We start from the raw sequence: 25,593 nt of genomic DNA, 5'->3' as shown, positions 1-25,593 counted from the left end.
TCCTCTCCCCACTCCCCAAGAAAAAAATCTAAATCACGTTTGCTCTTGTCAGGGAATAGCAACATGCTGAAAGACAGATTTGGTTATTTAAGAAATCCTACTACATTCCACTTGCATTCACGCTTTAGCGTACTAGATGCTTTAAAAAAAAAGAACCAACTTGTGGCTCGCGTCCCTTTGCCCTTTGCTGCAGTGAATTCTGCCATTCCATTTTGCTGGGGAGCAAAGCATGCTTAACAGATCAAACTGTCCGAAAAAGCTGCCTGCATCCCTCATGTTTAAGACAATTTCGTTTCCTTTCCTTCACACATCAAAGACGGCACTCGGGGAGGAAATAAACCATAATTAGGCACGAGCGAGCGAGCAGACAGACCCCTTCCTTTGCCTTCGCCATCCCCGCCCCCCAGGCCCTGGCAATCATCCCGAGCGCTAGCGAGGCCGGGGCCACCGCAGCAGCTGCCGCGGGCGCGCGCCCGCTTCCCAATCTGGGCGGCGGCGAGGTCGGCCCGGGGCCGCGCTCTCCCGGGGGCGCGCTCATGCAGCGGTTTTTCTTCTCCCACAATCCAGAGGCGGCGGCGCGGGGGGGCGGGGAGTCGGCGGAAGGATACCGGCGCGGAGGGAGCTGCGCTACCCTTTGACGGCGGCCCGGCGGGCGCTGCTTGGGCCGCGAGGAGCGGGGTGTGATGCGGCACTGCGGTTCTGAGGCCGTTACTCCGGCTCCTCCAGAGAGGGCGGAGGAGGAGGTTGGAGCTCGGCGGTGATTTTGTGCCAGGGCTTCCCGGAGGCGCGCTGAAAAGGCTGGCGGGGCTCAGGCAGCCGGAGGTTTAGAGGCGCACATTCAAGCCCCCATCCCCCCGGGAGGGGAAGGGGGCTGGAGGCTAGGCGTGAGGGCGGCGGGGGAAAGGTGTCTGCTCTGGGGGAAGGGGCGAGCCCTGCCTGTCGGCGGCGAGGGGCTGCGGACAGGGGAGGAGGCTTCGCGTGTTGAAGCGGCTCAATGCCCACCGGTGGGTGGAACGTGGAGAGCGAAACGCAGGGGTCAAGCCTGGCGGCCCCTCAGAGCCCTTTCCGTGGTCTCTAACGCGGTGTTTCATTTAGCCCACATTGGGATTAATTCATTGAGGGGCAGTTCCGCTCGCCTGGCTCCTCCAGCCGCTGGGCAACCTTGACGGGCTTTTTGTCTTGCTGCTCCAGCCCCCTTTTCCCTTTCCTCCTCCTCCAGATGCCTTTTCTCTGCCCCTCCTTGCCCGGTACCGACATTTCCAGCGCAGGCTGCTGCTCTTGGGGGCTGTCGAAGCCGCTTCTCCGGCTTTCAGCTCGTTTCCCTCTGGGGTGTCTTTTGAGGAGGGAGACCCTGCCCCCTCTCCTCGATGGGTTTTTCCTCGCTTGCCAAAATGGACTTTAATTGATTTTTACATACTTCTGTTTGAACGTTTTGAGACCTATTCCCTAGGCATATTTTTTGTGGTAGTTCCTTTTTTTTCCCCCCAAACGAGAATCTGTAAAATGGAGAACGAAATCTTTACTCCCCTTTTGGAGCAGTTCATGACCAGTCCCTTGGTCACTTGGGTAAGTGGAGTGGTCTTTATTGTATCTCTTGCTGTGTTCTTGGTTGCTGCCTAGATGGAGGTGGGCGTTGATGGCCGTGTGATCTTCGTGTTGTAGGTGAAGACGTTCGGACCCCTGGCCGCAGGAAACGGGACCAGCCTGGAGGAGTATGTGGCTTTGGTGGATGGGGTGTTCCTGAACCAGGTCATGCTCCAAATGTAAGTCCTTCCTGCGTGACTCGTTTTCTTAGAGAAATAGTACACTGTGGACGTGAGGCTAGCCCCTGCTTTTGATGCGTTGGGAAGGAAAATAAAGGTGTTTTCAAGAATTGGAGGGAGTCCATGTATCGTAAGCACAAATGTACACCTATGAAAACTGTGGAACTTTGTGATGTGTTTTTTTCTCCCTTCTGACAAGCTTGTATTGTCATTTATTGTCATCAGTGCTGAGAGACGGAGCACACAGTGCCCTGGTTGGTACGCTGCTGAAGAGACAGAGGGAAGGAGTGAAATTCCACTGCCCTAAGGGAGAGGGAAGGCTTGACTGAAGTTATGTGCATTTGATGCAGAACCGTTTCTTGTTAACGTTTGTGTCCAAGAATACACTTACTGTTACACTCAAATTTGGGGGCTAGAATTAAGAACAGAAAAGAGATTTTGAGTCCACAGTTGGGATTGCTGAGAAGGGCTACCTACCGCTGTTATAATTCAGGTCTGGACTGTGGTTCTTTGCTTCATGTTTGAAACATCATTTCAGGATGTCCTTACTTTTGAACTGTACGTCACTGGAAGCCTTAGGTGACTGGATAGCCAGTGATTAGTAGACACATCTTTGTCTCTTACAGTGCTGGGTCTATATTAATATTGTTCTCACAGTGGGACATTGAAGGCATATTGGTAGCTGGGTTAGGGAAATAAAAACAGCTGTGTGTATTTCACTGGTGGTATTGTAACCCTCCACCCATTCAGGGTCCTTCAGTATAGTTTATCAAACTGAATTATTATTACAGTTGTGCTTAAGATGTTGAGTATTTAGCCTTATTCTTGAGTAGAATCTGATTACAAGAGTAGCTTGGAACTTTCGATTGAAAGACATTCTCATCTTTTATGTAAGTGCAAAATCAGTGCAGCATGAATCAGTAGTGGCTAACATCTAGACACATCTTACTCTGCTTTGAAAACTTTCCACAAAATATAGCCATTCTGTGTTTTATTGAAACTTATTTTTCTAGTTAGATTTTTCTGTTTTGATAAGACTAGACATTAATTCCACAAATTTTGTTTCTGTTAGAGTTTATGTGCTGAGAGTTTTTTTTTTTTTTCCTATTTTCTATATGCTGATTCCACTGGAAAGTATAATACTACTATATACTTTCTAAAAGTGCTGTGTTTGTATAGGCTGCCAAAGAAATGTTGATGCTACTTAAATGTATGCATGATATTTTTTTTTTGAAGATGAGTCAGTAATTATTTGTAGGCTTAGTAAATGTGTTATGGCAGCTATCCCGTGAAATTGTTTGTTTTTGAAATATCCTACTATTTCCCGAATGAAATGGTAAAAATGTTTAACTTCTATTTTAGGAAGCAACACATGACAGGAAGAGTAGCCATTATTGTAGAAATTCACCTTTTTCCGTATGTCTACTATTTTTTCAGAAAATTTGGACTTGCGTACTTACTTCTAAAACAAAAGTGCCTTTACAAAAATCTGCTCTTTAGTTTTCTATTTTAATGGATTTAAAAAACAGGATTCCTTTCCCTCCCTCCTCCCACCCACCCCAAATTGGAGTGTTTTGAGTTTTGAGTAGTTAACTAAGGTGCTAAAACAAGGATGTTGGCTTCTTTCCATTGCATATAGGTGCATTTTGAAAATAGTAATGTTCCAAAATAGTGGTTGCCGGGGAGTTGTTTTTTTGGGAGGACTCGCTCCTTTCCAAGCCTCAAATCGGCTAACATGTTTTCAGTTCCACTTCTGTTTGAAAGTGTTTTCAGTGTCCTAATTTTGTCCTGAATGACCTATATAAATTAAAGAAAAAGAAAATTCAGAGAAATAAAGAATGCTTTTGCGTCTTTCAAGAATAATTTGCCAAAATAAGATCACAATTTTATTTTAGTGGATTATTTAACTTTTAGGGCAGCAAAATAAACAGTGTTTTAAAAACTGTATTTTGGCTCCTGGTGCAGTGGTTCAGTGGCTAAATCCTTCCCTTGCGCACACCAAGATCACATATGAGTACCAGTTTGTGTTCTGGCTGCTCCACTTCCCATCCAGCTCCCCGTTTGTGGACTGGGAAAGCAGTCGAGGATGGCCCAGAGCCTTGGGACCCTGCACCAGTGTGGGAGACCTGGAAGACGCTCCTGGCTCCTGGCTTCGGATTGGCGCAGCTCCAGCCATTGTGGCCGCTTGGATAGTGAACCAGCAGACATAGGATCTTTCCTTTCTGTCTCTCCTCCTCTCTGTATATCTACCATTCCAACAAAAAATCTTTTTTTTTTAAAGGCTATATTTTGCTAATTTTGAAATTGCTAGGACCTTTTTTTGGTTAAAGTCTGCACGTATGTATTTGAAACAGTGACAGAGAGGGACAGACTAGGATCTTTCATCTACTGGGTTTACTTCTCAAATGGCTGCAGGGGCTGGGGTTGGACCAAGCTGAGTACAGGAGCCTGGAGCTCTGTTCACATCTCCCGTTTGGATGACAGGGGCTCAAGTACTTGCACCCTCAGCTGCTGCTCCCTTAGGTGTATTAGCAGCAAGCTGCCTCTGAAGCAGAGCACTCAGAACCAGAGCCAGTGCTACATATGCGATGTCAGTAGTAAACGTTGGCTTAACCTTTTGCCATACAGCAGATCCATTAGGATTTGCTTTACTACTTTATTCAGATTATCATTATTTTATTGGAAAGTCAGATATATAGAGAGAGGGGGAGAGAAAGGAAGATCTTCTGTTTAATGAATCACTCCCCAAGCAACTGTAACAGCTGGTGCTGCGCTGATCCAAAGTCAGGAACCAGGAGCTCTTCTGGGTCTCCCCATGCGGGTGCAGGATTCCAAGGCTTTGGGCCGTCCTCGACTGCTTTCGCAGGCCACAAGCAGGGAGCTGGATGGGAAGCTGGGCCACCAGGATTAGAACTGGTGCCCATATGGGATCCTGGCGTGTTCAAGGAGACGACTTTAGCTGCTAGACTATAGCGCCAAAGCATCTGTCTTTAAGTAATTTCTAGATTATATTTGCTTACAGTTTTGTGATTAAGAATCATTTCTTTTTTTTGGGCCCGGCGGCATGGCCTAGCGGCTAAAGTCCTCGTCTTGAAAGCCCCGGGATCCCATATGGGCGCCGGTTCTAATCCCGGAAGCTCCACTTCCCATCCAGCTCCCTGCTTGTGGCCTGGGAAAGCAGTCGAGGACGGCCCAATGCATTGGGACCCTGCACCCGCATGGGAGACCCGGAAGAGGTTCCTTCCTGGTTCCTGGCTTCGGATTGGCGCGTACCGGCCCGTTGCGGCTCACTTGGGGAGTGAAGCATCGGATGGAAGATCTTCCTCTCTGTCTCTCCTCCTCTGTGTATATCCGGCTTTCCAATTAAAAAAAAAAAAAAATGACATGCTTATACTTAAAAAAAAAAAAAAAAAGAATCATTTCTTTTTTTTAAAAAAAGTTTGTATATCTTTATTTGAAAGGCAGAATTAACGAAGAGGGGTGAATCTGCTGATTCACTCCCCAAATGGCCACAGTGGCTGGAGTTGGTATGGTGTGAAGGCAGGAGCTTCTTTAGGATCACCCACATGGATGCAGGAGGCCCAGGGCTTGTAGCATCCTTTGGCTACTTTCCCAGGCTGTTAGCAGGGATCTGGATCAGATGTGGACCTGTGCAGAGGATTGATTTCTTTTAGGGACTGACACGTGCAAGGCAAGGACTTTAGTCACTAGGCTGCTGCACCAGGCACTATGAAACTGTTGTACTTGGAGTGTGTTGAGGTTCATGGATTTGAGTCTTTTTTTTTTTCGTCAAATTTAGAAATTTTCCAGCAGTTATTTATTCAAATATGTACATGTATATTCAGTCCCTCATTCCCTTTTTTCCCCTTTCAGAAATCTGATTAGGCTGCTTGATTTTTTTTGTTAGATTTATTTATTTGAAAGGCAAAGAAACAAAGAGGAGAGAAAGGGAGTTCCTGATATTGTCTTAAAACTTAAGTTTGTTTTTCCCTTTTCCTGTTTGTTTTGAGTAATCTAGTGGGATGTCTCCCAAAGTTTGTTCATCTTTTATTTTGTGATGTAAGATCTTTTTGTTGTTGTTGTTAAAAAGGTTTATTTATTTTATTGGAAAGTCAGATTTATGGAGAGAAGGAGGAAGATCTTCCATCACTGGTTCACTCCCTAAGTGGCCCCAATGGTTGGAACTGAGCAGATTTGAAGCCTGGAGCCTGGAGCTTCTTCCACCTCTTCCATGTGGGTGCAGGGTCCCAAGGCTTGAGCCATCCTCGACTGCTTTCCCAGGCCACAGGGAGCTGGATGGGAAGTGGGGCATCAGAGATAGGAACTGGCACCCAGATGGGATCCTGGAACATGTAAGGAGAGGACTTTAGCCACTAAGCTACCATGCCGGGCCCTCTAATCTACTTTTGATCCCATCCATCGTGTTTTTCATTTCTGATGTAGTAATTAAACTTTCTGTATATTCTGTCTTTAAAGTTCTTGTGCTCTTTTTCTAATTTATTGGACATAGAGACTGTAGGTAAAACTGGTTTGATGTGCATGTCGCTAATTCAGTCACTGTCATATTTGGGCATCATTATAGAGTGTTCTTGCTTTCTACTTGATACCAGATAATTGAACTTTTACCTTGTCTTTGTGTGCTGGATATTTTTCTGTTCCATTAAACAAGATTTTGCGCTTTATTCTGGGATGCAGATTAATTACTTGGAAACAGTTGATCTTTTTTGGCTGATACTTCAGGCAATAATCTGGTAAAACCCTCTGAGTGCCCAGTGGTGGCCAAGGTAACTGGTGGTATTCTCCCTGATCCTTTTTGGTGGTCTTTTACCTATGCGGGGATGGCTCTACCACACATGCACATTAATATGTACTTAGCTGAGGATTTGAGAGCTAGCCTTGGCGGATCTCTATGTAGCCTTCTTCTCTCAGTTCCTCTGTCTTCTGTATGTTATTCATGTGTTTCTGGTCTCAGTTCCATCTCCTCGACACAGAAAGATCACATTGTGCTGCCTGGCTTTCCCCTTTGTTCTGTGGTCTAGGGACTCGTTATGGCAGTGCCTGGGAGTGATTCTTGGACTCTAGGTTGTTGCCCATCTGTCAGAGATCAGTGATCTTGGTTGTCTGTTCAGTACCCTGAAAAACATTTCATGTATTTTGTTTTCTCCAGTTTTTTCAGTTTGTTCCTGTTAGTACTCCATCTTGACTGGAATTAGAAATATGTTTATATATATATATGTATATATATACACATATATATATTCATATATATATGATAGATTGTTTGAAAGGCAGACTGAAAGAGGAAGAGATAGATTTTCTGCTTGCTGGTTCACTCCTAAAATAGCTGCAACAGCCACAAAGGAGGCCTGGAAGAAGCACCAGGCTCTTGCTTGGGCTTGGCTCTGGTCATTGCAGCCATTTGTAGAGGGAATCATATAGGGGAGTCAGGTTAGTTAAAAATGAATACAAGTATTGTCATGTAGAGTTGATAGCTTATTTAAGGGTTTTTTTTGTTTGTTTTTTGTTACAAAGTCAGATATACAGAGAGGAGAGGCAGAGAGGAAGATCTTCTGTCCGATGATTCACTCCCCAAGTGAGCGCAACGGCCAGTACGCGCCAATCTGAAGCCAGGAACCTGGAACCTCTTCCGGGTCTCCCACGCGGGTGCAGGGTCCCAAGGCTTTGGGCCGTCCTCAACTGCTTTCCCAGGCCACAAGCAGGGAGCTGGATGGGAAGTGGAGCTTCCGGGATTAGAAGCGGCGCCCATATGGGATCCCGGGGCTCTCAAGGTGAGAGCTTTAGCTGCTAGGCCACTGTGCCGGGCCTGCTTATTTAAGGTTTTGAAGCAACGTATATGTAGCAAGCCAGTCAGCATTTGGGTAACCAGTAATGCTTAGCTGCTCAAAAACTGACAAAAGTTCTATATGTTTTATTCAGAAGGTGGGAGGATTAAGAGTAGGAGAGATGAAGGAGTGAAGAGAGTGGAAAGAATACGTTAAGATCAGAGGGGCCTAGTAGAATTTGAAGTTTCTGGAGATTGTAATTCTGAACGTTACTTAAGGCCATAATTCATTGCTGACGGGAATAGATGAAGACAGAAAAGGAACTTCCTTCCTTATTTGTTAATAAGCTGTGATCTCTTGATTATTCTGAAAGTGAACATTGTAATTTTGAATTCAAATAGAAAGTTGGTCTTTGCCATTGTTATTATTCAAACGACAGAGATAAAGAACCCATGCTCCAGGCCCGGTGTGATAGCATAAACGGTTAAGGTCCTTGCCTTGAACATGCTGGGATCCCATATGGGTGCCAGTTCTAATCCCAGCAGCTCCACTTCCCATCCAGCTCCCTGCTTGTGGACTGGGAAAGTAGTTGAGGATGGCCCAGAGCTTTGGGACACTGCACCCTCGTGGGAGATCCGGAAGGAAGTTCCTGTCTCTTGGCTTCGGATTGGCGCAGCACTGGCCGTTGTGGTCACTTGGGAAGTGAATCATCGGACGGAAGATCTTCCTCTCTGACTCTTCTCTCTGTACATCTGCCTTTCCAATAAAAATAAATAAATCTTTAAAAAAAAAAAGAATAGCTTAAAAAAAAGAAAGAAAGAAATCACGCTCCTATCTGCTAGTTTTGTTACCAAACACAACAGTGGTAGAGGCTGGGCCAGACTGAAGCTGGGAGTCACCAAGTCAACCCAAATCTCCCACTTGGGAGGCAAGAACCCAGCTGCCTGAGTCACCTGTTGAAGAATAATTTTTTTTTAAAGATTTATTCCTTTTATTACAGCCAGATATACACAGAGGAGGAGAGACAGAGAGGAAGATCTTCCGTCCAATGATTCACTCCCCAAGTGAGCCACAAGGGGCCGGTCCGCGCTGATCTGAAGCCAGGAACCTGGAACCTCTTCTGGGTCTCCCACGTGGGTGCAGTGTCCCAATGCATTGGGCCGTCCTCAATTGCTTTCCCAGGCCACAAGCAGGGAGCTGGATGGGAAGTGGAGCTTCCGGGATGAGAACCGGCGCCCATATGGGATCCCGGGGCTTTCAAGGCGAGGACTTTAGCCGCTAGGCCACGCTGTCGGGCCCGAAGAATAATTTATTACTAGGAAAAAAATTCATAGTTGTCTTTAAATTTTATATAACCATAATCCTTGTTTTACTAATAAAAACGGGATTTGGGAAATATTTAAGTACTTTTTAGGAAATTTTTTTTAATGCGCTATGTTCTTTCCAGTAAAGAGTAGGAAAATAATTGAGCTTTGGGTCTTCATTGTTGATTAAGATCTATGTTACTACAAAGTAACTGGAGAATGAGAAATAATGGAGGAAGACCAATGGAGAGATGATATCCTTATGTGTATTTATCAAGATTGGTTTAGGAAAGTGAGCTCTGTTAAAGTCGTAGGTAGTGCAAGTGTTCAGAAAAAAAAGATGTTGAACTTTCCCTTATTTCAAAATTACTTTAAATGATGTCAAAACCCTTGTAAATTAGTGTTTTTATTGTATATATAATATACCCGTAGTGCTTCAAAATTATGTCTCGTTTTTATTAATGCCAAGTGTATCGATTATGCAAATATATTTTGATTAAGACAAATTGGTATTGAGTGGTGAGTGATCTTAAGCATGTATTTGAAAAAAATCTCCAGTTAGCTCTTTACCCTTTTACGAGTGGTGTGTCTGTGTGTATAAGTGAGTTAGACTTGACCTCTGGAAGTATAAAAGTTAGAGAAACCTGAAGGTGGAGAAAGTTAGATTTGAATCACACCGTGCAGACTGATACCAGTGATGAGGAGAGTAGGATTTCTAGGCTAGGGAAGCATCTTGAGGAAAAACCATAGTGAATATATTATTGGGAGATGAGATGAGACTAGCTTTAGTAGAGGATCCAAGCCAGGTAGTAGTATAATATAAAGGTGCATAAATGTGAGTGAACTATATAGATTATGGGAGATGTGAATTTAATATTATTTAAATTGGATATCACAGAAACTGGAGAGCCACCTATAACTCCTTGTTAGGAGATCAAAGTATTACTTTAAGAAAATCTCTTCTGTATCTTTTTTTTTTTAAAGATTTATTTTATTTTTATTACAAAGTCAGATATACTGAGAGGAGGAGAGATAGAGAGGAAGTGGAGCTGCCGGGATTAGAACCAGCGGCCATGTGGGATCAAGGCGAGGACCTTAGCCACCAGGCCACGCTGCCAAGCCCTCTTCTGTATCATTTTAGAGTTAATTTGTTCATTTATATTTAACAAGCATTAGTTGTGCATTGTTGTAAGTAGTGTGATTACATCAGTGAGCCAGTGCAGTTGAAATTGTAAGAGTGCTTGGAGCAAGTGTGGGAAATAGGCAGAGACAAGTGTAAAGGATGGCTCAGTGGTGGTAGATGACATTAAGTTTACCTGGGGAAGTACTATATCACGGTGAGCTATCTGTCTAGAGGAGGAGCAAATAAGAGGGCTTACAAAATAATTGATAGAATTCTCAAAAGAGTGAAAGATGATGGCAGAATTAAGGTTCAACATACTGACTTAACTGTGAGGATTCAAAGTTTTGTCTGTGTGAAGAGAAAGGGCAGAAAGCAATGGATAGTTCTCTGAGTTTTTCCCACCTACCATAAGCAAATTTGATTAGTTAAGAATGTACATTTTAAAAGCTCTGTATTGATCATTTGACTTTCTGAACACTCAGTTATCCATCAGCATTGCTGTTCACAGGTATATTCAAAATATTCTAAAACCTGTTATTTTTGTTTTCTAAAATGAATGTTCCATTTTATTAAACTGAAAGTCTTCAAAATGATGTATTTCTCTTGGACCATTTGTGGACCATACCGCAGTTTATTTAACTTCTTTATTAACAATTCCTTACCTTTTTGTTTGTGTATTTTTATTGATCCAGGCAAGTAACTAATTGAACCTTGGCTCACTTTGGGATTTCTTGAGTCTGTGTAACTGCCTGAATCTGGAGGAGACAATTCCCTAGAATACTAATTAAAGCAAGTATAATAAACCTCTGTGGCCCTGTCTATTTAAAGATAGGTTATAAAGGTTCCACCATAGATCAGTACAGCCCATTGGTTCTGTCATTCTTTATGTTTTCGTGCTGGTCATGTGGTTGACCACTACATAAATAACTGTTACATTATTTTATAAATGTACTGATTTGTGTCATATTAAGTCCTTAGACCTTTATAGCAAGAACAGAAATTGAATTACCTGATACTGTGGTTCTTACAATGTAATCAACAGAACCTAGTCACTAGTGACATTCAAGGTTGACTATCAGGTTAAAATTGTTTTCATCATACTGAATGTTATTATGGCAGATGTTTGACATAACATTTCTGATTCCCACCCCCCATAGTGGAGTTTCTGGGTTCAGTAGCTGGGCAGTGATGCTGCTTCTCTTGTGTTCATGACAACCATGGGCGAGATCTGAACTTAGCTCCCAGAGCAGATGGGCGTCAGCCAGAACGTTAGAGTGCTCTTGTGCTTACTTCCCCTTTGGGTCTGTCTGTCCTTTCCTGGCTCTCTGCAATTGAGTAGATAGAATATTTTAAAATATCATTACCTTTTTTTTTTTTCCTTTTTAAACCTGTGCTACACAAGTAGTGATGATACTCAAAAGCAAAGATGGTAAAACTGCTGACATGTTGGTATGTAATAGAGAATTGTACAGAATTGGATTAGTAGTTATTCTTTATATTGTGTGCTTGCAGCAAAAATAATCAGTCTCTTCAGCTTCACTTTCAAATGTCCTTGAAAAAGCAGTAAAAGCCACTTGATCCTTGAATGCATGTCTTTTTAATTTCTATGGAGCAAATTGGGAGGAGTGTAAAACAATTTTGCTGCATAATGAAGTGTGATGATTTATCTTAGAAGTACTCACATGATTTTTTGAGTTGTGGGCTGAATAAAGTTTTTACTTAGTGTAACATCATTCTAACCTGAAATAACAAATGACTTATAAACTGTGGCCATTCAGACTTGATATTGGGCAAACATTGCTTCAGAAATAAATGGAGTGAGCCTGAAGGAAAACAGCTGATTCTGTTTTTGTGAGTGACAATATTTTACTTATACAGTGCATGATCTTGGCAGTTTCTCAGTGTTTAAAGACTATGGATGAAACTGATGTTGATTGTTATGCCAACATTTAAAGATTTATGTAGTTCAGCAAATGAGTATTTTCCAAATGACCAGTGTTTAATGTTAAGAAGTCATGCGTTTGTATTAAAAGATGAATTCAACTTGTCACAGCAGTGAATTTTAATGTAAAACAATAGGAAAAGTTCATTGATATAGTCTTACCATCTACATTTTAACTAACCTTGAAGAAAGTTACCATACTAAATTTTGGAAGTATCAAAAAAAATACCAGTAATAATCTGAAAAGGCTGTTAAAATACTCTTTTTCTTTTTTTGATTTTGTGTTTTTGTAAAGTGAGATTTTCTTGTACTTCAAGCCAAGCAATATATAAAAACATACATAATGCAGAGCAGGTCTAAAAATCCAGCTGTCTTTTTTTTTTTTTTAAGATTTTTTTTTTTTTTTTAATTGGAAAGTCACAGTTACAGAGAGGAGAAACAGAAAGAGCTTGCATTTTCTGGTTCACCCCTCCACCCCCCGTAGCCGCAATGACTGGATCTGAGCTGATGTGAAGCCAGAAGCTTCTTCCAGGTCCCCTATGTAGGTGCAGAGTTCCAGGCTTTGGGCCATCCTCCACTGTTTTACCAGGCCACAAGCAGGGAGCTGAATGGGAAGTGGAGCAGCTGCAACAAGAATTGGAGCCCATATGGGATCTTGTCATTTGCAAGGGGAGGATTAGTCAGTTGAACCGTTGTGCCAGGTCCTAGTTGTCCCGTAATAAGGCAAACATTGAAGAATTTTTACAAAGATGTAAATGAATATTGCTCCCGACTAAATATTTTCCTGTTTTGGAGAAGATAGATATCATGAAAATGTTTTTTGTGTCAACATACTGTAGGTTGTTATTTTTTTGTATTAATGATTTTTCAAATTTAATTTTTATATCTAATACAGTAAATATGCAAGTATAGCCCATATGAATAAATGAGTCTCAGGAGCACGGGAGACGGGGTAGCAGTGGTATTTTGCATAATGGATTAAGCTACCACCTACAATGCCAGCATTCTATATGGGTACTTGTTTAAATGCATGCTGCCCTTCTTCCTGTTTAGCTCCCTGCTAATAGCCTGGGAAGATAGTGGTAGGTGACGCAAATGCTTTGGCTGCTGTACCCACATGGAAGATACTGAGGAAGCTCCTGGTTTCTGGCTTTGGCCTGGGCCCACCCTGACCCACCTACCCTTCCTTTCTTTGCTTCATTTTTCCTTCCTTCCTTTTTCCTTTACTGACTGGAGAATGTTCATCTCTTCACCTGAAGGAAGCACTTTATTATTTTTTTTTTTTAGTTTTTATCTTGAATTTTATGGTACAATCCTGTAGAGTCTGGAATTCTCCCCCTACATATTCCCACCCCCAATTGATTTTCCCCATATTATTACAGTAGTATAGTCCTTCATAAGGAGTTATGATTCCATCAGTCTGTTATTTAAGTGTCCCCTGATATTGCTGGTACAGACAATGTCAGACAGTCCATCATCCCATTATTTAGATATGTCCATCAGTTTCATTGGGAGTCCATCTTTGATTTGGAAGTAGGGATGCATGTTGCATTGTGTCCTCACATCTGGACATGGTAGTCTCTATTACTCTATCACTGTATGACCCTTACTTTCAAATAAGTAAATAACTTTAAAAAAAGAGAGAGGCAAAAGGGATTCTGGTATCTTAATATTTGAAGAACTTAATTTCCGAAAGAAATAAAAGGTAGGTCGTCAGCCATTTTATCCAGTTTAGAGAAACAATTAAATGTATCTATGTACATATATTGAATTTTTGCTCATTTTGCTCTGTGCTTAAAATTTTTAAATTAAAGCATTGCATGTGCTTGTAAATTCATTTATGTATTATCAACCCTATCCTGGGTTAAATAGGAAGTGTGAGATTTTCTTCAACTTTTGGAAAGGTAATTTAATTTAATGTGTCTAAAGTTGTAGTGAATACCAGAGGTCTTCAACAATTCATGGAGAAGTTATATTATAAAAAGGCTATTTTTGTATCCCAGAAGAATTTTTGCACCCAGGTAACTTTGTTTAATTCGTTTTTCTATGAGCCTTTTGAAACTCTCATGTATCTAAAAGGGGCCAAGTCTGTAATTTCTATGTGATAATTTCCCTGTTACACACTTCCCTCTCGAATAATGACTTGGAGCAGCTACTGTGAGGATCAAGTTAGTATATAAAAACATTCTGTAAATACATAAAATATTGTATTATTATTATGTTTTATTGTTGGCTATCCTACATAGTAATAGAGTTTGTGAGGAAGTGAGAAGAGGAAGAAATTAGATTGAAGGAATTAAAAAAAAAAGAAAACCACTCATTTCCCTAATTATACTCAAGGCTGAGATACCTTAGTTTGTGGATATCCCTTAATGGTAATGATATCTACCCAGCTAATTATTTTTCATAAAGTAAAAGTTCAGGTTTAATGTAAATTTGAAATTATATACATAAATTAGCTATTTTCAGTGTGTCATAGTGATATTCAAATGTTGTGTAGTTATATTGCAATATAAAATGCCTCAAGAATTAAAAAGTGTAGACAGGGAGTTTTAAGTTACTGTGGCATGATCAAAGCCTTGAGCCTAAGTAGCAGAAGCACTGAGGGTGCTTAGCCAATGTCAGTTAAGCGTTGTTACAGAGCAGATGGTCCAAGAGGACCCGTGGCAGTTCTGCAGTTGTGATGGAAGATCAAAAAGCCATTAAAACTATCAGATTTCTGTTTCTCAAACATATTAGTCAATGAATAAATAAAGACATGATCTTTAATCATACTAGGACCAGATCTTTAGAGCATTAGTGTTGCAGAATTGCTGGCTTTTTCTTCAACTTCTAATTTAAAATTTTTTGTGTATAATGGTAGGTAATACTATTATCTATGTATTATTGTAACTGGAATTAATGCAGCTTGTCATAAGTAGGCCACTTATAAATGCAATTGCTTGAGGGTCTTTTTCTGCCTTGTTGCATTTAACTTCTGGTTGGACAAATTTGAACTATATTGCTAGACCATTTGGCAGTAGTGCAGTTTTCATTTTTCATCTTATAAAAAGTGATTGATTTGAGATTGTATTGTCTCTAAAGCAGCTGTGTTTGATGAGAATTGGTCTTGCTCAAACTTACATGTAGCTCATCTCTTATTTTAGAAAAAGGCCTTTCCAAAAATACATTCTTTAAAGAAAACTATATGCTTTGAAAAAGTGCTGATCAAAATGTCATTGTTTTTGAGTGTTTGGAACTCTAACATTTTATGTAGTAAACAGAATGAAAAGCAGAATGTGTATAAAATAGGCCATATTCTTTTTAGCCCATATTCTTTTTAGAGAATTCAGGATTTGTACCATAGCCAATTTATTTAAATTACTATGCTGTGATTTTCATAATATTAACAATGCCTAAAATACATACAGGCATGTATTTTTTGCCTTTACAGAGGATGTAGTCTTTTCACATAAGAATTTTTATTGTTTTGTTTTCTGAGGCTTATGCTTAAATTTCCTGCATGTCTTTTGACTATGAATCCCTAATATCAGACTGCACATCTCGTTTGGCTTCATTAAATATGCTTCAGCGAGGTGAAAGACACAATTACAGATATTTTTTTTTTCCTAGAAGTAAAGAAAATGGACAGATTTAATGAAGCAAAAATGTGCTGTGAGTTTAAAAGAATTAGCAAAACAGTAATCCTCATTCCGTCACATCTCGGTTAATTTCTACAGAGTAAAGCTTTTAGTTTGTGGGATTTTTTGTTTTGTTTTGTTTTTTGTTTTTGTTAATTAACTACATAATATAGTGATAACATGCCTATCCTGGCATTTCTTTTTTTTAATTTTACTTTTTTTTATTATAATCATTTCATAATGCAGTTCCATAGGCCTTGGGATTTCCCTTATCCCCTCCCCAAGTCCCTCCCCGCTCACTGAGTTCCCTTATATCATTACTATAGTATAGTTCTTGTCTCCATGTGTTTTCAAGTCATCTTAGGTATTTTGACTTATTGGTCTCGAACTTCATTCCATTATGGTCTGAGAAGACGGTTGGTATAATTTTGATTTTTTAAATTTTTTGAGGCTTTTTTTGTGGCCTATAACATGGTCAGTTCTGGAGAAGGTTCCGCGCACTGATGAAACAAAGTGAGTTTAAAAGAATTAGTAAAAACAAAGTGTATTCTCTCTCTGTGGGATGAAAGGTTCGGTAGATATCAACTAAGTCTGTTTGCTCTAGAGTTTGGGTGAGTTCTGTTGTTTCTTTGCTGAGTTTCTGTTATTTGTATCTGTTCATTGATTTTAAAGGGGTATTAAGGTCACCCATTATGATTGTATTGGAGTCTATTTCTTTAAGTCCATTAATGTTTGTTTAACGTAGTCAGATGCCTTGGCATTTGGCACATATATATTTATTATGGTGATCTCTTCTTGTTGAATGGATCCCTAGATCATTATATGTATCCTTCTTCATCTCTTTTAATGTTTTTCACATCAATGTCTATATCATCTGATATAAGAATGGCTACCCCTGCATGTTTTTCCTTTCCATTTGCTTGGAATATTTTTTTCCATCCTTTCATTTTCAGTTTCCTCTGATCTTTGTTAGTAAGATGTGTCTCCTGTAACCAGCAGATAGATGGGTTTTGTTTTTTGATCCATTCCTCTAATCTATGGCATTTGGTTGATGAATTTAAACCATTTACATTTAATGTTAATATGGATAGGTGGCAGTTTGGTTCTGTCATTTTAGTAATGTGGTGCTCTTTGGTTGAGTCTTTTGTTGTCCTTTTAGTGGGATGTTCTCCACATTTGCCTTTGGTTTTGGTAGCTGCTATTCCTTTCCTCTTTCACTAGAACATCTTTGAGTATTAGCTGTAGGGCAGGTTTGGAGGACATGAATTCTTGGAGTTTTTCTTTATTGTGGAAGAATTTCATTTTCAAAGACAAAGGAGAGCTTTGCAGGATACGTTATTCTGAACTGAAAATTTTTTGCTTTAGAGTCTGGAATATGTCACTCTTTCTCTCCTGGCCTGTAGTGTTTCCTCTGAGAGGTCAGCTCTAAGTTTGACTGTGGTTCCTCTATAGGTCACTTGATTTTTTTCACATGCACATTTAAGGATTTTTTTTTTCCTTATGCTCAACGGAGGAGAGCTTGATTATCATGTGTCTTGGTGAAGGTCGCTTTTTGTCAACCCTGTTGGGAGTCCTGTGTCCCTCCTCGTATGTTGTTTCCCAGTTCTTTCTCTAGATTAGGGAAGTTTTTGTGTATTATTTTATTGAATACACCTTTAATCCCGGTTGCTGTTTCTGCATCTTCTGGAACTCCCAAAATGCTTATGTTGGGCCTTTTAATTGTATCTTTTAATTCCTGGATACTTTTTTTAGCTTGACCTAGCTCTGCTTCCAGCTTTTTGTTTAATTCCCCCTGGTGACAGGAAACATCTTCCAGTTCTGATATTCTTTCTTCTGCTTCATTCATTTTATTTTGTAGACTCTCCACTGTACCTTTAATTTGTTCCACAGTATTCTTAACTTCTGAAATGTGAGCTTTGATTTGATTCATTTCCTGTGTAACAAATTCTTTAAATTCTTTGAACTCTTGTATTTTGTGCTTCTCATTGTTGGTCAGAAGCTTTATAATAAGTTTTCTGAATTCTGTGTCCCCCATGTTTTCAATGTCTTACTCAGTTATCTCTGAGGTTGATAGAGGCTTTTGTTCCTTTACTGGAGAGTCTTCGGTAATATTCATTGTGCCTCTGTCTCTTCTTTTAACTTTTGACATTGCAATCCTATTTGGTGTATTTTTCTCCTTAGTGCAGATTTCTAAGATGTATTACCTGCAGAACTACAAGTCAGTTTTTATGTTTAATCAGTGTCCTGGGTTAGGAAGACGCCAGCTGTCCCAGATAACTGGTTTATAGGTAGCACTGATCTTGTCTAAACACACAAGATGATGCCCGGCAGAGCACTGCTGGAGAGCCGGGGCTGTTGGCTTTCCTATCCAGGGACCACACAGATCCTGCAGGATGCGAAGCTGGCGCTGTCCCCCCATGGGATCAGCGGGGTGTGACTATCTGGAAACGTGCCCACTCCGGTGTTTGATCCTTGTGCTGTTGGCTCAGACCTACCACCAGTCTACCCTGCGGAGTCTGCAGCTCCTTTTCCGTTCTTTGGTGGGCCAAAGTATTCAGCAGGATTGGGCAGTCCCAGCCTGCCTTCACCTTTTGAACTCCCCATGTGAACCCAAGCTCCCACCTGGATTCTGCAAGGGCTGATCTATGGCCACTGCTGGATCCCTGGTTTTCACTGTAGTCCGGATCACAGCTCACTGGTTGCTGGTGGGTTTTCTGTTCCCTGTAACACTGCTCCACCATCATTGCCTCTTCCCTGTGTCCAGGGGTTCTCCAGATACCTCCCTGTTGACATCCTGACCCCTGTCTTTTTCTGTAATCTGTGTTCTTTACCCTAATGATTGATTCTCTGTCATCTCAAACATGTCTGCATCCTTTGCTGCCATCTTGATTCTCCCTGGCATTTCTTAATTCATTCCTTTGGGCAGTATTAGTTGATTTCTTGATAATATGCACAACTTAGCTTTTTGTGTTCCATTTGTGTTTCTTTTTATTCTGTTCTTTTGAGATTGTTTTCTTGTATAGTTATTTATTAGCTAGTGTTTGCACTATTGCAGCTGTTTATTACAAAGCCCAATAGTATTTTTCTTAAAGTTATGAATTGATTTGCATAATTTTCTGTAAATTCATCCTTAAATTTTCAATTATTTTTCATGGGCATGAAACAAAGGACTTTTCTAGTAATTTCACCTGAGCAGTTTCTCTCGCATAAAAAGATGCTACCCTTGGGGTGAAAGAGCTTGTTTCCCATGATATTAGCTATGTCATATGACTCTTACTCAAATTTAGCAAGTGTTGAAAGGGAAATCTGACCTTTATAATTGAAATTCATTGTTCTCTAAATCTGTTTCTTAGTGGTTACTTAGATCTCCGATTCCATAAAGTTTGTGATAATAGAAAAAATATTGTGTTATATCCAGTAGTCATAACCACGTAGGATTTCTGGCAGATCACAGAAGCTTCAAATGTACTCTTTTCAAAGATTTTTTTTTTTTTTTTTTTTGGCACAGGGTAGTGCAGTTTTACAGAATCTAGAAAAGTTTCATCTCTATTTTTTTCTTTTTGAAAAGATTTTTTTTTTGGAAAGTCTAATTTATAGAGAGGAGATACAGAGAGAAAGATCTTCAATGCACAGGTTCACTTCCCAAGTATCTGCAGTGGCTAGAGCTGAGCCAGTCTGAAGCCAGGAGCCAGGAGCTTCTTTCAGGTCTGCCATGTTGGTGCAGGGTCCCAAGGCTTTGGGCCATCCTCTGCTGCTCTCTCAGGCCACAAGCAGGGAGCTAGGTAGGAAGTGGACCAGCCGGGATGCAAACTGGTGTCCACATGTGATCCTGGTGTATGCAAGGCGAGGACTTTAGTACTAGGCTGCTGCACCAGACCCTATCCCTATCTCTTTATGATCTCCATTGAAGTACTTTTCTTGCAACCTTTTGAAAGACTACCTTAAGTTGTATTTTAAAATTTTTCTTGGATTTCTGAGACAATTCATCTAATGTTATTGATTTATGAAAATTAAACAATTCCCTCTATTATTCAAAAGCATCTTAACTGATGGGAGTGGGGAGGACAAGAATGAATCATCTTCAGTTTAATTACTCACTGTGAAGACAGATTTGGGAATATACTCAGTGAAATGAAACAGTGATTTATTGTACTTATGGGTTTATAGATAATATTGCTGAAATCTTTTCTAACATTCTTTTTTTTCCTAATTGATTTCAGTGAGAGAACAGGTTAAAACAGAATGAAGGAGAGAACTCTAGAATGTTAATAAGATTGCTAGTGTGGACTATAATTTTGTGACTTATGGCAAAATTAGATATTTCTAAGTCATTTTTTAGGTCTACATGTTAATATATAAATTGGTTACAGTATGGGGGCGAGATATGTATGGATATTTAAATAGAAATAAGAAGATGGAAGAAGGCTAGAGAGGAAAGGTATTTACTCCGTGTGATTGCAGATCAATTTTACGTGATTTGATATCAGTACTCTTTTGTTAGTAGGAACACTGTTATTCTCTTCTCCCGGTGACAGTAGATTATCTAAATCAAGTCTTTACAAGTTGAATAATATGACCTATACAATTTGTTCTCAATGAATAATTTGCTAAAAAGGGACCAGAGTTGCTTACATGAGTTTTTTCCCTTCCATTTTCAATTTTTATAGCAGAATTTCCTTACGATGCTAGTTTTTAAATTCAGTTTTGAAGATTTATTTATTTTTGTTTGAAAGGCAGATTTGCAGAGAGGAGGGACAGAGACAGAAAGATCTTCCATCTGCTGGTTCAGTCTCCAGGTCACACAGTGGCCAGAGCTGGGCCCATCTGAAGCCAGGAGCCAGGAACTAGGAGCTCCTTCCAGATCTCCCACATGGGTGTAAGGGACCAAACACTTGAATCATCTTTTACAGCTGTATTTTCCCTCTTTTTTTCTTTCTTTTTCTTTTTTTTTCTCTCTTTTCTCCTCTCTTTCCCTTCCTGCCTCTCTCCTTCCGTCTGTCCCTATCTTCTTTTATTATTATTATGATTATAATTATTATTTTTTAGAAAGGTTTTCTGTGGCCTCGGAAAGCAGTAGAGGGTGGCCCAAAGCATTGGAACCCTGTACCACTGAGAAGAGGCTCCTGGCTCCTGGTTCCTGGCTTTGGATTCACTCAGCTCCAGCTATTGTGGTCACTTGTAGGGAGAACCAACAGATGAAGATCTTTTTTTCTGTCTCTCCTTCTCTTTGTAAATCCGCCTTTCAGTAAAGATAATTAAAAAAAAAAAAGATTTTATTTTTTGTAGGTCAGTTAGAAAGGAGAAGAAACAGGTTTATTCCCCAAATGCCTATCACAGCTGGGTCTGAGCCTGCCTCAAGCCAGGAGCCAAAAGCTTCTTCCAGGTCTCCCTTGTGGGTTAGTAGGAACCCAAGCCTGTGGGCCAGGTGGGCCTCTGTTCTCAGACCACTTGGAGGTGGTTGCTTTATACACTATGCCACATCGCTGGCCCCCTTGACTATGCTTTTATCTGTCCACTGTGACATATGATCTGATTTTTGTAATATGGTTTGCTTTTTTGTAAGTAACCAGTTACGGTCGGTGTGTTTACCTCAGAGGTTCACTTTTCCACTTGAATTCTGATTTGCCTTGGGCTGCTCTGACTTTAGTATTTCCCTTGTACTAACCATAAATCAGTCATCGTTTAGTTTTAGCCTTTCTTACTAAAATTCTCCTTTGTTGTGCAGATTTCAAATTGTGGTTTAAGACTCTTGCTCAACTGATATTTGAGATGCAAACTTCAGTGGGAAGTGTCTATTCCAGGCTGTCAAGTGAGTTGTCAGCTTGGAAATTTTCATAACTCTCATTAGAAAGCACCAGTTTTTAAAGTATTGTTCCCTGCTTGTCTTAGTTTCATTTATTTTTATTTATTCAAGCAGTGTATGTTTTAGAAAATGTACTAAATTTTAAAAGTAAAAATGTGATTAAGACATGTTCTTTACTATCAAGGATTTTACAGTGTGGTCAGTGAGAGACAAAAAACAATTTTTTTTTTAATTTATTTTGAAAATGCTGATTTTCAGAGAAGGAGAGACAGAGAAAGATATATTGTCCTCTAATTCACTCCCCAAGTGGCTGCAGTGGCCGAGCTGAGCTGACCTGAAGCCAGGAGCTTCTTCCAGGTCTTTGATGTGGGTGCAGGGTCCCAAAGCTTTGGGCTGTCCTCTGTTGCTTTTGCAGGCCATAAGCAGGGAACCGGATGGGAAGTGAAACAGCCAGAAAATGAACCGCTACCCTTACAGGAATCCACTGCTTGCAGGCAGAAGATTAGAAATTGAGCCATTGTACCATCCCCAAAATACAGTTCTTCTATGATGGAAATACGAACCCAGGCAAGGGAATAGAAGTTCTGTGGAGTAGGGCTAAGGAATTATATTCTCTCGAGTTTTGAAGATGATTATTAGAAACAATGTAACAATGCAATTAACATATTCACACATTAAGACAAAAAACCATATGGAAGTGTTGTAGGGTAAAAACTGGATAAAATTCAGTACCCTTTCAGGTATAAAATAGGAGTAAAAAGAAAGTTATCCTGAGAAAGGATATTTTTTAGAAAATATTATGTAATATTAGTAAATATTATGCATTAGTGGTAAAACAATTTTAAGACTGATTTATTTTAAAGATTTTTTTAAATTTTACAGGAAAAATGAAGTTTATATAATGGTTTTTGAGTGATTATTATTTTTGTATTTTGATAATATTTACATAGTTGATTAGGGTACAAAGGTTCAAAGGTTACAGGAAAGTGGGTAAGACCATTGTTTCCACATTTTTGTGTGTGTGTATCTTGGGGAAGGAGGGAGATAAAGGGAGAAGCCCCACCCAACCTTCCACCCCATCCCAAGGTTCGGGCATGGTCCAAGGGCACTGCTCAAGTGGTTTTGAATGTGCAGCAGTTCTGAATTGCTGCCAATCTCGCCATTCCAAGCACAATGAAATCTCTCCAGAATCTTCTGGCTGACATAGTCTACCTTAGAGTCTCTCTTTGCCCAGATCTTGAGTGCCAACACATGGCTGGGTAGTTGAATAGTTTGTTCTGTCCTCCATCCTCTGTTGTGGTATCAGGTGTCCTCTGCAGGCTCCTATGGACCACATATCCTCTATGTGCACTTGTATATACTGTCCACTGTTCCATCTGAGCCTCTGAGGAGGCTCAGCTTTGACACATGCACTCTATGGTCAGACCATGGAACCTGCAATTCTCTTCATGGTTGGGGTTCTGAGATTAGCAGTTTAGTTGGAGGGATCCCCAAAGAAACTTCGTCCAACATCCCAGACCTGATTGTTGCATGTGAATGCCAGTACAGGGTCCAACACAGTCTGTCTCCCCAATCAGCTTATGCCTATGCTGGTGGTTGCATTTGCTAAGTCATTTCTGCTTCCAGACCTGTCTTCCACATGAACCTGTGGGTGTTGCAGTCCAGCCCAATCCTTCCCACTTCATACTCAGCCCTCACACAAACCAGTGGGAGCTGCAGCCTAGTCGGGGTGACTCCCCAAAACCTTCACCAGGCCTGCACCCTACCCTGGTTCCCATGCTTGCCAGTATGTACAGCAGACTTGTCCAGTCTGTCTCACATCCCATTCAGCTCTTATACATGTCAATGGACATTGAAGCCTAATTCAATGCAACCAGCCCTACTGTCCAGCCCACACACATGCTGGCAGCTGCCGTTTTGTCTAGCCATGCCTGCCCCTATCCTGGTTTTCATGCTGTCCAGTGGGAGTGGTAGCTCAAGAGGGAGGTGTCCACTTTTTTCCTACTGGGCCACTTCCACCCCCAGATCTTGCTCTCTGCAGGTAGTTCTGCAGTTTAACTTGACAGAATTAGCCCCCAGTACCAGCCTCTGCCTGCTGATGCTGCGGCAATGCCCAACTAACCCTCACCCACTCTGATTTGTGCTTGCACCCGCCGAAACAGTCAGCCCAAGCAGGCTTTCCCTGATCTAGCACACATGAGGGCCATGAGTCTTGTAGCCCTGCCTACTCTGGTAGGCCCCCATCCCAACTCAAGCTCTCCAGTGGGAGTGGTGGTCCAGCAGGAGAACCCTCTCCATTCCCCCTACCGGCTTTTCCCCCTCCTCCACTGGTTTTCATGTGTGCTGGTTGGGTGCTGTGGCCCAGTCTAGTATGGCCCACCTCGCCTCGGCATTTGCCAGTGGATGCTGTAGCTTGGCCCAGCCCATCCCACATTCCAGCTCACATTGGTGGGGGTTACAGCCTAGCCCACCCCAGCCGGCACCCAGTGATAGCCCTAATGTGTACTGGTATGTGTTGCATCCAAACCTGGCACGACCCACGCTTTGTTTGGTGCTTGGATTAGCCAGTGATTGATGTGAACTTGTTAAGCCTGGTCCATCCCCAGCCTGTGCCAAATGTGTAATGGTGGGTACCTTTCCCTGGCCTGGTCTGGGCTGCTCCCTGTTGTGGTTCTTGCATTCACCTGCAGGGACTGTGTCCTGCTAGATGATTTGCCTAGGCTCCTCCATCAGAACCTCTCCCTATGCCAGACCTTGCGCATACTGGTGGGACCATGGGCCAGCCCTGCTTAGTCCACCTCCTGTCCTGACAGTAACAGAGGCCTTTCCTGACTGGCCTTCAATCCATTCCGGTTCTTACTGTTGGATGTTTCAGCCCAAACAAGGCTAATCCATACCAAGACACAGCTCATACATGACTCAGTAGGGGCACAGACCTAGCCTAGTCGATTCTACATCTACCCTGGTCCTCTGGAGCACCAGATGGTGCTGGAGTTTAGCCTGGCTCAGAGTGCCCAGCCCCAGTCCACACTTGTGCCAAGGGACACTGCAGCCATATCCAGACCAGAACGTAGCCCCCACTCTGGCCCCTGCACTCACCAGTGGGAACCCCAACTGAGCTAGGGTGTCCTCTTAGCTCCCCCAACCAGGCCTGTTCCCAGCCACAGATCATGCACATGCCAGTGGTTGCTCTGACCCAGTTGGCACAGCCCCTTACCTATCTTGGCCTTTGCCTTCGATGCTGTGTCCTGCCTTCGCTGGCTCATGCAAACCAGCCAGTGTAATAGCCTAGCTCAGCATGAACTGTACTCCATCCTGATTTCTGTTCTTGCTTGTGAGCTAAGGTTTGCTTGGGCCTGCCCGGTCCGACCTCTTCCATAACCAATCCACACATTAGCCAGCCTTTGGAGCTACTATGCACAGCTTGCCTGACCCCCAGGACTGGACCATGTGATCATCAGTGAGAGTTGTGACCCAGTAGGGGAATTTCCCAATTTCCCCCAGCTGACCCACTCCCAGACCCAGATCTCATACATGCCAGTGGGTGTTAGGCCAGTGCCCGGCAGAGTCTATCCTTCCATTTTGGCCTTGTATGAACTGGTGAACGTTGCAGCCCGGGTCACCCCACGCTCTGTATTAGGATGCATATTCAGCTGCTGCTTCCTTGACCTGGCCGACTGTTGTTGGTTCCTTTACCCGTGAGTGATGGCAGGTTCCATGGTCACACCTGGCTCAGCCTATCACCACCCCAATTTTTGAGCTAACCAGCGGGACTTGTATTTCCAGAGTTGGGCCCACACATCCCCCACAGACTCTACCCCCGGACCTGGTTCTCTCGCGTGCTGGTTAGTGTCTTGACCCTGCCTAATGTGACTCATCCTCTGTTCCAACACTCAGTCAGGTACTGGTCCCCAGCCCTGCCAGACAGGCCCCCAGACATAGCTTTCTTGTGGACTGGTGTGTGGCAGTCAGAGATGTTCTATATTAACAGCCAATCTGAGGACTCCCATGTGGGCTGGTGAATCAGTCTGGCCCAAATGGATCCTTTTTTTTTTTTTTTTTAAGATTTATTTATTTTTATTGCAAAGTTAGATATACAGAGAGGAGGAGAGGCAGAGAAGATCTTCCGTCCGAAGATTCACTCCCAAAGTGACCGCAACAGCTGGTGCTGCGCTGATCTGAAGCCTGGAGCCTGGTACTTCCTCTGGGTCTCCCACCTGGGTGCAGGGTTCCAAAACTTTGGGCCATCCTCGAC

The 25,593-nt window shown here is 41.8% G+C and overlaps 1 protein-coding gene across 9 annotated transcripts in view; it reads left to right on the top strand.

Annotated features, from left to right (window-relative positions):
- Nucleotides 1-669: 669 nt before the first annotated feature.
- CCDC88A (coiled-coil domain containing 88A) overlaps nucleotides 670-25,593 on the top strand; it is a 133,700-nt gene continuing 108,776 nt past the window's right edge. For 2 of the 9 annotated variants that reach the window (XM_058667805.1, XM_058667806.1), the window contains exons 1-2: nucleotides 670-1,566; nucleotides 1,663-1,763. In XM_058667805.1, coding sequence (XP_058523788.1) covers nucleotides 1,504-1,566; nucleotides 1,663-1,763 — 164 coding nt within the window. In that variant the 5' untranslated portion in view covers nucleotides 670-1,503. The remainder of the gene's footprint in view (nucleotides 1,567-1,662; nucleotides 1,764-25,593) is intronic. The other 7 variants (XM_058667808.1, XM_058667807.1, XM_058667811.1 and 4 more) reach the window with 5 other exon arrangements.

This window comes from Ochotona princeps, chromosome 8 (genome assembly GCF_030435755.1).
Source record: "Ochotona princeps isolate mOchPri1 chromosome 8, mOchPri1.hap1, whole genome shotgun sequence".
NCBI classification, from domain to species: domain Eukaryota; kingdom Metazoa; phylum Chordata; class Mammalia; order Lagomorpha; family Ochotonidae; genus Ochotona; species Ochotona princeps.
The sequence above is the reverse complement of the archived record's forward strand: the minus strand, read 5'-3'. Positions and strand labels throughout refer to the sequence as shown.